We start from the raw sequence: 11,339 nt of genomic DNA on the forward strand, positions 1-11,339 counted from the left end.
CTCTAAGAATACTAGACACCACAAAGGACTGGCATTTTGAAACACAACCAATGTACAAGCCAAAGAATCCATACAATCCATATCCACTAAATAAAAACAAGTTAAGCTTAGATGAGTTCTTACTTTTGAAACAAAATTTGAAGTTCTTACATAACTTAAATAATCATCTAAACCAATCGAATTTTCCAAAGTAGTGTGTTAGCTTTAACCGCATTATAGCTCAACACAACATGTCAGGCGACCCAAGTCTAACCCGACCCAACATAAGCCAAAGTGTAATCCAATATTATTATCGATATTATCGAAAGTATACTGAACTATACCAACATTAAACCAAATACTGTTTTCAAATTCTCTGGTTCATAGTTTTAATATACTGACATTATACCGACATTATACACACCGTATTTTTTATAAATAATTTTTATTTTTGGTATTTTTCTAAATATTTTTAAGTCAATTTATATTTTTATAAATGAAAAAATTCAAAGGATAGTTTTGTTAATATTTTCAAAAGTCAACGGATAGTTTTGTTCTCGTATTATGTAAAGAACCCAAGATTGAAGATAAAAAATCATATGTACCCATACGGTTGGTAAATAATCCCAGATATACGGTTTGATCGTCCCTCTTTCATACAATACCATTTGACTCTACTTATTTGGAAAATTAAACTTTACAGGTTGAAGAATACGGCAACTGAAACCATGCAAGAAAAATCTTTTAAATTCAAAAATCCAAAACAAATTCTATCAACAAGTTCTTGAAATTTTGTTATCTAAAAACTTAATCAATCAGCTTGTAAAGAAATTTGTGAAAGTTTTGTAATTGGTTATGTGGGTTTGATCGTGGATCTAACTTCACGACGTCCGGAAGTGAAGAGATTTTCAACATGTATCAGCTGGGTTAGATCTTCGAATTTGTTGTGACATGGTCGGTTTTGATTATAAGCTTAATTGCTGGGTGGTTTTGTTTGTATCTATTTCTTGAGATAATTTTTATAAATTGTGAATTAATAATTTAACTCATTTTGTTTATTTTTTTAAATTAATAATTTTACAACAAAAGCATCTAGAGACTATAAACTATAGATATTGTGGTGGTTTATAATGCATGTGAAATGGTTAGTACCATATACATATAATGTGCCCTCAAGGTGTTTGTCAAAATTATTGAATGAACATTGTTATACTGCTATGTTGCAGGCACACTTCATTTTTCGGTTTATTCCTACCACTGTTAAGTGGAGGTGTTGCTGCTGACTACATATTTAGATGACGATCTTAGAAGCTCAAGAGCGATGCTGACATCATGTTTGCTTTCCTCAAGAAAGGAAGCCTATTGTTGACAAACTTCACAAGTTAAAAGACTTTATTTCCCTTTCTTTATTGTAAAAGACATCCTTTTATTATTCAATGTTATATAAGTATTGAGTTATAAAATGTGACAGTAATACTCAAAATTCATATATTTTATATTTATTTATACTACAATAAATTTTATAAAAATTTAATTTGCCAAACTATACCTATGGTAAAGACATGATAAACCTATGGTTAAATTATTTTACACAATAATAAATTTATTATAGTTTATTACAAGTAAAACCATAAAAAGTACTTTCATAAAAAAAAGTTGACCAAAGGTTTCTTAACACTTAACTAAAGGTTTACTAATTTATAAAATTGTTTTTAATCAGGTGGTTTGCCAAATATTACCTATCTTTTTACAATATTTTACTATAATAAATGGTTTACCAAATGTTTATTTAAAGTTGCCGATCAGTTTACCTCGATTATAATTATACTAAAATATTTCATTGGCATTACAATATGCATACGTTTCCTTTAAAAAGGTTTACTATTTTTTTCAAAAATATTAAATAATGAAAGAGAAATATATCTAAAAAAAGGTTTATCTAAGGTTTACTAACTATTTTTAAAGGTTTATCAAAGATTTACTAACTATTTTTTGAAGGTTGTTTAAAGATTTATATGATTTTTTAAATAAAAAAACCAATACTATATAGTTTGCTTTTTAAAGAGTTTACTAAAAGATCATCAAATTTATAAACAGCATATGAGAAAGAAAAAAACATTACTAGGATAACAAAAACTATATACAAGTAAAATCATAAAAAGTATTTTCATAAAAAAAAGTTTAACAAAGGTTTCTTAACACTTAACTAAAAGTTTACCAATTCATAAAATTGTATTTAGTCAGGTGGTTTACTAAATATTATCTATCTGTTTACAATATTTTACTATAATAAATGGTTCACTACTGATAATAAACCGGTAGGGAACCAGTAGTAAACCGCCGGTAGTGAACCAACAGTAAACCGATAGTCAACAGATAGTAAACCGTCCGTTAACCGATAGTCAACCAATAGTCAAACAAAATTAATAATTTAGTTATGTGGTTTTAAACATTGCTACATGTTTCACTTTGATTTTACAAAACAACAAGTACAAAAATTGATTTCAATAACCAAATATAACTTTGATTTTTTCCTTCACTTCTTTCATTACATAATTCTGAATATCTCCACATAAACCAGGATTTTCAAGAAAGCTGCTTTTATACATTCTTTTAACGATGAAGATCATCAACTAATTGTGGAAGCTTGTGATAAGATGCAACATTATCTTCAGCAATACCCACATCTCTTGTCTTCATATGCACATTTTTTCTGAAAGTACACTTCTCAACATTGCAAAAAGGCATGGTACTGTTATTGCCAAAAGTTTCAATTTGATCCAAAGTTACCCCAACAAATTACTTAGGAGCATTCGTAATACCATTGTCCTACATATCCAATATCAAGCAATATAAAGTTAAACAAGACCAAGCCATGGGAATTGACCATATTAATCCTAATTGAGCAACAAACCTTTGATTTATGATGCCAACCACAAGATTATGTCAATCTAAGCTCCATAAATTACACCAACAAAAAGATTTTAACCATCATAAAATCGACATATATAACTGTCCAAAACCTTATTCGACCTCAGTTATCCATCATTTATTATTCTATATGACAACATAACATCAACAATAGAAATCTTATTAACTGACAATAGCATGTGAAAGTAAGAGTTATGCACTGAATAAGACTTTTCAAGTGCCAAATTACAAAACTTTTTCGCATAGGCATTTTAATAAACACATAAAAATGCAACTTTTAAATCAACTAATCTAAACCAAATAACACCAAAATTCTAATTAATTACAACTCCAAACACTACCACCACCACAAACAAAGAAAGACAACATAGCAAAATTAAGTAACAAATATATAGTAAACAAAATATATAGCTTACCTCACAAAATCATCACCGACACGAGCACTCCTCCTCGGCGCCGTTCTTTATGTAAAGTAACACCTGCTCATTTTACAGCCGCTACCTACTCTCCTCGCCGATATCGTTCTTTGAGAAATAGAATAAGACCGTTGCCCGCTCGTGCAATTGTTGTTGTTGATGTTGACGGTGGTGAATGTGGTAGTCAAAGATTGAATCAGGATTTAGTTTAAGTTTAAAGATCTCTTGATTCTTAAAGAAAAGTATTTTCAATTTTTTGAACAGTAAAAATATAAAATAAAAGAAAAAAAATAAAAACAGCTTAAAGTGTACAGTAATTTTACAGGTGGAATGGCCGGATGGTATAATTGAGATTATTTTGGACTTCCACAGTGCTGGGCCAAATTTCCTCAAGATTGAAGGACTTAAAGCCCAGCTCTATTACACTTATTTCCTGACCTCCACGACAAGTCGTTCAAATGCATCATCCTCAGTATCAGAACTAATGCTCCAACAGTGTATTTCTGCTACTTTCACCTTCAAAATCCTCAAAACTCCTAAAAAAAATCTATCTTTTTCCTCAAAATAAACAACAAAAATGGTAATAGCATCAGCTATTACATCTCCTATTAGCTTCTCTGTCTCTTCTCAATCTTCCATTTCCTTATCATCTTACAGGTACTCATACAAAATTACTTAGTTTCTTTTTTGTTTCCTAATTAATTGTTTGTTCTTGCTGATGCCCATTTTTTTATGATTGCAGACACCCATCAAAGTTTATAGTTTCCTCGTTGAATAGTTCCTCCAGTGATTCTTTGTTAAGTGGTTAGTTAGTTAGTTAAATTATGCCTTAATTTGGGGTTAAAGTCTCTATCTTTATCCTAATTTTCGTGTTTTTCTTTTTTATTTTGTATGAAAGGTTCACGAATTTGAAGTATAAATTATTTAGTTTTGTTAATGATGGACTTAGGTAGCACGGATGCTTCATTCAACTAACGTGTTCCGTTTCGGGAACTTTTCGGACACGGAACTTTATGTTTTACATAGAAACCTAAATAATACTGTGTCGCCGAGCCTATCTGTGTCCAAGTGTCCTGTGTCCGTGTCCGTGTCCGTGCTACCTAGATGATTGACCCAGTTTTCTTGAGTTTAATTAAGATAGTATCCACCGAGGTAGCACGGACACTTCATTCAATCAATTTGTCCCTTTACGGAAACATTTCAGACATGAAACTTCATTTTTTACATAGGAAACCTCAGAATAATACTGTTTCCCCGTGTCTGTGTCCAAGTATACTGTTTTCCCTGTCCGTTCTGTGCTACCTAGGCATCTATTAATCGAATATGAAATCTCCAGTTTGTCCTAATACTATGTTTTTATTTCAAGTTCACAGGAACGCTTGAAAAATTGTTCGGTGAATATGATTATTGTTTTTTACTTTGTGTATTTAGTTAGACCAAGTTCATTTACAGGCATTGATGTATGTATGTAGTTAAATTACAATGTGTAAGTTTCTTCTCTTTGTTTAATGGTCTTGAAATTTTCAGGACTATCAAGTAAAACTGGTGGGTTTCCTCTAAGGTTTGACGAGAAGGATTTTCGAAATGCTAACCAAAGGTTCGTTGCTTTTGTTGTTGCTTGTAGTTCTCCACTTGCTTTTTTTTTTATATCATTTCTTTTTCTGATCATATTTTTATGAATTGAGCATTTATTATGGTGCGGCGGTCTATATTTGAGCTTTTAAATCCCTAGCACATTTAGTGAACCATAATTTTGGCATAATGTAATTTTTGAGAGCAATGTAACCCTTACATTTCTGAGATAAAATTCTTGCAAAGAACCTATTGGCTATTGCTCATGTTGCATCCCGCAGAAGTTCTAGGTCTTATAATCAAGCGCCAGTACTTTTTCGTTAGAAAAATCATGGATTAGTTTGTGTTCCACTAATTCAATATTCATTTCTACTTTTCTGGTTATACAAGGTAGTGGATATGTGACACAATTCTATATACAGTTATATTACCATTGAAGCCAAAAAGGGAAATCCTCCAATTATGCCTGCAGTGATGACTCCAGGAGGACCTTTGGATCTTCAATCTGTACTATTTAGAAATCGGATAATCTTTATTGGGAAACCAATAAATTCAGAGGTGGCTCAGCGCGTTATAACACAACTTGTGACTCTAGCAGCTGTTGATGAGAAGTCCGATATTCTGGTATTGTTACATGCTTAGCTTACAGCTTCTTGTTATCTCTTTTGTTTTTCTCTTTTGTGCTCAGCTTTTGGGAGCTTCTGGTATGAATTTTTCCTGAATCTTGTCAGATATACCTGAACTGCCCTGGTGGAAGCACTTACTCTGTGTTGGCGATTTATGATTGCATGTCCTCGGTAAATTAGAACTTTCTCTTTCTTATTATTTTTTTTACCATTATTGGTTGGTATGCTTTGGCATACTTGTCATTTCATGATTGCATGTCCAGAATTTTTAAGTTTTTTTGTATCCTTACTATTTTCTTATGTTATCACTGCATGCACTATGTTGGCATAATGGCAACATTGTTACGATAGCCATATGCGCTATGAACCTCCACAAGGCAGAAACAGTAAAACCTTTAGACATTATTTGAAAACTACTTTAGCTTTAATTACTGTGATCTCTTTTGTTCGGAAACATTGTCATTGTTTGAAGGTAAGAGAATTAGATGCATTATTAGAAACTTGTGCTAATAAATAAATTATACCTTTAAACAAGTAGCCTCTAGTCATCATCAAATAATTGTCATCTCATGTTTAATGGTGTAAACAAAAAATTATTACAATCTTTATATTTGTCAACTCAATTCCTCTCGTTCGTGTTTTTATTTATGTGCTACAATTAATAATAAGTCTCAATTTCTCAGATAAAGCCGAAAGTTGGCACCGTATGTTTTGGAGTAGCTGCAAGTCAAGGAGCACTACTTCTTGCTGGTGGCGAAAAGGGAATGCGATATGCAATGCCTAATGCACGTATTATGATACATCAACCACAGGGTGGATGTGGGGTAATGTCTATTTCTTACTTAATTTACTTCTGCTAAAGACAAAATTGCTCGAGCAAATGTTAGGCAATCTGAGAAATTTGTTTCCTCTTTACTAGCATTGCTTGCATAGAAGTTTGATGATCATTATGACGCAGTTTGTGTTTTTGAGGAAGTTTTAGAGGAATTCTTTAACATAATACTGGTTTATTCCCATCAACACACTGCTAGTTTTTTTTATGTCTGTTTCATTTAGCATTCCGGGGCAAAGTAAGGACTTGATAGTAGTATTGATCTTTTCACTCGCTCTTTTTCTTCTCAGCCAGCAAGTTATTGTCTGAAATGGATGAATGTACTGCTTTTCATGCAGCTTTGTTGAGTGAATATCATTATATGAAGTATAATTCATTCAATATCGTAGTTTGATGTGTAAATAATTGGTAAATTGAATGAAAAATAACTTAAACTTCTATGACATTTTTTCAACTAGGTTTTCGTGGTATAGTACTGCGAGATTATATCTATTTGCATAGCATTCGACACTTCTGACTTGTTGAGTGTTGAGTGTCTGTTGTTATTATTCTGCTTTGCTGGACAGGGAAGTCTAAGAAATTTTCTTAACCTGCCGAATGCTTCATATGCCAGAGGCAATTGATGTTTATGCTTTATTTGCTTGCAGGGTCATGTGGAGGATGTGAGACGCCAAGTAAATGAAGCAGTTCAATCTCGCCATGTCAGTTTTTTTATTTTTGCACTCGGTCTCAATCTACCTATTTTTGCTTCTATTAAGCTGAAATTTTGATGAATTTTTGCTATAAATTCGCAGTCTTGTTGAGATAGTTGAAACCCATTCCTTTTCTCTTGACTTTAATTTAAGCTTTTAGCATAGATAGCCGTGTTTGTGAAATTGCACTTCTGGTTCGGGTCAAGTTGGATGAAGGGTCCATGTTGTACACGGAAAAGAGTACGTAAATAGAAGTCTTTCTTATCACCATTTTAGTGGAAGGGATCGATTAGTGTCTCTAGTCGACTTTACAATAAATTGCATTTCAAGTCTAAGTAAGCACCCTGACCGTTGCTAATCTTTCATTTCTGTGGCGGTCCTATTAGTTATTGACATATATAAATATTACATCTGCAAGTCCTTAATGAGTCTCCATGTCCTTTTTGGCTAATTTCAGTCCCTAACATCAGCTGATCTATGTTTTGCTCATGCAAGAATTTATAAATGGATGTGTGCTACTGTTCTATTACTCATTTTTCTCGGTACTTTGGTGCAGAAAATTGATAAAATGTACACTGCGTTTACTGGCCAACCTCTTGAAAAAGTGCAGCAGTATACTGAGAGGGATCGTTTCTTATCAACATCAGAGGTACGTACGTATGTTATATCTTGGTTCTGATAATATCATCTATCGGAAAACGTGAAGCCAACAGCAACTTCGGCTATAAGATGAAAACGTTATACGGAAACAAGTAAAAAATAAGAAAATAGAGAGTTAGGGATCAGGATGCACTTTATGTAAATTGCGTCGTGTGACGGTTCTTGTATTGAGTTGCTTCAAATGATTTTGGTCTAAGAGATGATTTTGTTAAACACCTTCTGAATATCACATGTATAATAACCATGCTGCTGCCATTGCTGTAATTCGATTGCAGGCTATGGAGTTTGGACTTATCGACGGAATCTTGGAAACGGAATACTGAGTTCATTGATGCAAGGTCATTGGACATTGATGGAAGTTTTGATTCTGAAATTGGAGTGCACTTGTGTTGATTGCCATTTATAATCATTGGTTTTCTCATACTACTATTCTGAAGAAGAAATGTATACCCTTTCTAATTGTTTAGACATTAAGCTGTAGAGTTGAGCTATCCTTTCTGTTGCATTTTAAGCTAGATTCTTATCAATTTACTCCCTCCGTCTCAATAAAGTTGTCCACTTTGAGAATTTTTTTTGTCCCAAAAATCTTATCCACTTTCAAAAAGTAACAAATTTTTAGATTCAATTTTTCTATATTACCCCTATTTAAAATCTAGGCTTAATCACCAAAAAATGCCAAACCTATACGTCTTGTGTCAGTTATAGCCAAACCTTTAAAAACCACCAGATTTAGCCAAACCTTATATGTTATGTTTCTTTTTTAGCCATTTTTGAATCGAACCGGTTTTTTGACACCTTGTCGTCCACGTCACTGCCAACTAAACAATTGGTTGGCATGACAATTGAGATAATTAAATTAGGTTTGGCTATAACTGACATAAAATACATAGTTTTGGTATTTTTTGGTGATTAGAGCTAATTTTAAAATCAAACTAATTTTTAAATTTAATAATTAGTCAATTAATTATATCATTTATAAAATTCATATATATTTAAAAATAATTAATATTTTCTGTTTAATACTATTTAAAATTAATCCATTTTTTTACTAAATCTAATTAAATCTAATAAATTTATTTTATAATATATTTTAATAAATATGTAATTAATTTAATTAATAATGAAAATTAAAATTAAAGGATAATTTAAAAAAAATAGCCATATTTGATTAAAAAAAGTAAATTAATGTATTACTTAAGAATTAATGTTGAGTTAAATTTGGTGAAAGTGTTTAATGTTCATGATGATTCCGATCTTGATTTATTGTTTTCAATGTTGTGGAGATTTTGTTATGACTAAGATTACGTAATAAAAAAGTGGTTATGTATAAATTAAAGTAAGTTTTTGCTATGCAGAATAAAATGATATATGCGTCCATACTTTATAAACATCATGATATATATTGATTACATCACAATGGGCTTCACTTTATAGAGAAAAAAATGAGAAAAATATTACACTCGTCCATAAAATAAGTAGTGATCTATTGAGTAATTCTTTTTATGTTTATGTGTGTGTAGTTGAATTATGAACACTGTCGTATGTTTGTTGTATATATTACTCTCAGGTTGTTCGTCAGAAGACGGACAACTGGGTTTCAAACGACTGCGGTGTCAACTGGCAACCGAAATTTTGAAAACATAAATTTTAAAATGAATATGACATTTTTGTTTTTAATAAAATTTAAATTAATTATATATCTATCAAATATTATAAAATAAATTTATTAGAATCAATTAAGTTTAGTAAAAAGATTAGATTACTTTTAATTAACGTTAAATAAAAAATATTATTTTGTTAAATATATATGAATTTTATTATAATATAATTAGTTTATTAATTATTGAATTGAAAAATTAGTTTAATTTTAAAATTAGCTCTAATCACCAAAAAATACCAAAACTATGTATTTTGTGTCAGTTATAGCCAAACCTAATTTAGTTATCTCAGTTGTCATGCTAGCCAATTGCTTAGTTGGCAGTGACGTGGACGACAAGGTGTCAAAAAAACGGTTCGATTCAAAAATTGCTAAAAAAGAAACAAAACATGTAAGGTTTGGCTAAATCTGGTGGTTTTTAAAGGTTTGGCTATAACTGACACAAGACGCATAGGTTTGGCATTTTTTGGTGATTAAGCCTAAAATCTACTAATGAGTAAATTAAAAGTAAATTGCAAGTGTATCCTATATTAAATAAGGGTATGGTAAGAAAAGTAAGGAAAAATTTACAAAATCCATAAATAGTAATTGTTTTTTTAAACTATGTGATAAAAGACAAAGTGAACAGTTCTATTGGGCGGAGGGAGTATAACTTATTGCTTTCAAACCAAATCCAAATTGGGAAACTGTCTTGAGTGGAAATACTTTACCCGTCCTCTTGTTTCTTCAAGGACCTCAACACGAGGAAGACAATTGGTGGAGGTCATGAAAAAGATGGGTTTTACTGTACATGTCTAAGTCCGTGGAAGAGTGAAAGGGTCACCACTACTGAGGATTTCCCCTCTAATCTTATTCTTATTTCTTCTAAAATTGTTAGAACTTGAATTTTTTTTTATAATTAAAATAATACTTTTTTAAAAAAAAGTAAAAAGTAAAAATAGATAAATATGAATAAAGTATAAATAGAACAATAAAGACATGGAGAATGAGGCTCTTTACCCAGACAAATTCGATAGAGGTAAGAATCTATAGACCTTTTTCGGAGAAGGTGCTTGGAGAAGCCCTAAACGTAGGGTTTTTTTTTAACCAAATTTAACAATTGAATAAAAAATATCTTCATATTCCCATTTTTCTTTACTTTTTAAAACTTGTTTTCAATCATTTTAAAGATTATTTGTTCAAGTTCAAAAAAGGAGATCTATTTTGAGATTTAAATACCAATTGAAGAAAGGGTGAACGCATCCCCCTGAACTTGTAATACGGGGTCATCTAATTCAATTTATATTTTTTGAGCAACTAACCCCATAACTCTTCATTTTTTTGTCAAATGACCTCATGAATATATTTTTATTCAAAAAATAGATTTAGGATAATTATATCGCAACAATTAGGGCAATATTTAATTACTTTTTTACATTTCTCACCTCTTATTTGTATTTTACGCGTTTTAAAACTACAATTATGGGATTATTTGACCCAAAAATGAAGTGTTTTGGGGTTAATAATTCAAAAAAGTATAAATTGGTTTACATGACCCCGTGTCACAAGTTTAGGGGGCGCGTTGGCTCTTTCTTCAATATCAATTTGTCATGAGTATATTAATTTTATCATCAGATTAATTAAAAATTATCAATTTATCTCTTAAATATAATAATGCATGAATTAATTTTCCAAAAATCTGAATTTGAGAAAAAAAAGTTACAAACTACACAGAAGTTGCCCATATTTCTTGGGGATCTACCCATCAAAGAGCTTCACCTCATCGAACTATAATATTACTCCCTCCGGTTTATAGTATTGGTCTTTTTTTTAGAAATTCTTTTGATCTAATTTTTATCGCTTTATAATATCGAAAAGCATTTAATACTATTTTTTTCAAATTTATCAAGTGAATAGCCAAATACAATCAGTATTATGTATTGGAGACTAGTAACTAACCAACCAATAACATATACAAGACAAAAATGGTTAACT

At 30.9% G+C, this 11,339-nt stretch overlaps 1 protein-coding gene and 1 long non-coding RNA gene across 2 annotated transcripts; one reads left to right on the plus strand and one right to left on the minus strand.

Moving 5' to 3' along the window:
* Window positions 1-2,477: 2,477 nt before the first annotated feature.
* Window positions 2,478-3,461, minus strand: LOC126680437 (uncharacterized). Its single transcript, XR_007641158.2, has 2 exons — window positions 3,327-3,461; window positions 2,478-2,808 (listed from the first exon to the last, which is right to left on the minus strand). It is a non-coding gene; the product is annotated as an uncharacterized LOC126680437 (long non-coding RNA).
* Window positions 3,462-3,808: 347 nt separating this feature from the next.
* LOC126682986 (ATP-dependent Clp protease proteolytic subunit 6, chloroplastic) lies at window positions 3,809-8,199 on the plus strand. The gene is made up of 9 exons (XM_050378794.2): window positions 3,809-3,983; window positions 4,069-4,130; window positions 4,854-4,923; window positions 5,321-5,522; window positions 5,630-5,695; window positions 6,208-6,348; window positions 7,004-7,057; window positions 7,605-7,697; window positions 7,984-8,199. The coding sequence occupies exons 1-9, from the start codon at window positions 3,904-3,906 to the stop codon at window positions 8,029-8,031; spliced, it is 816 nt and encodes a 271-aa protein (XP_050234751.1). The 5' UTR covers window positions 3,809-3,903; the 3' UTR covers window positions 8,032-8,199.
* Window positions 8,200-11,339: the final 3,140 nt, after the last annotated feature.

Source organism: Mercurialis annua, linkage group LG5, assembly GCF_937616625.2.
Source record: "Mercurialis annua linkage group LG5, ddMerAnnu1.2, whole genome shotgun sequence".
Classification (NCBI taxonomy): domain Eukaryota; kingdom Viridiplantae; phylum Streptophyta; class Magnoliopsida; order Malpighiales; family Euphorbiaceae; genus Mercurialis; species Mercurialis annua.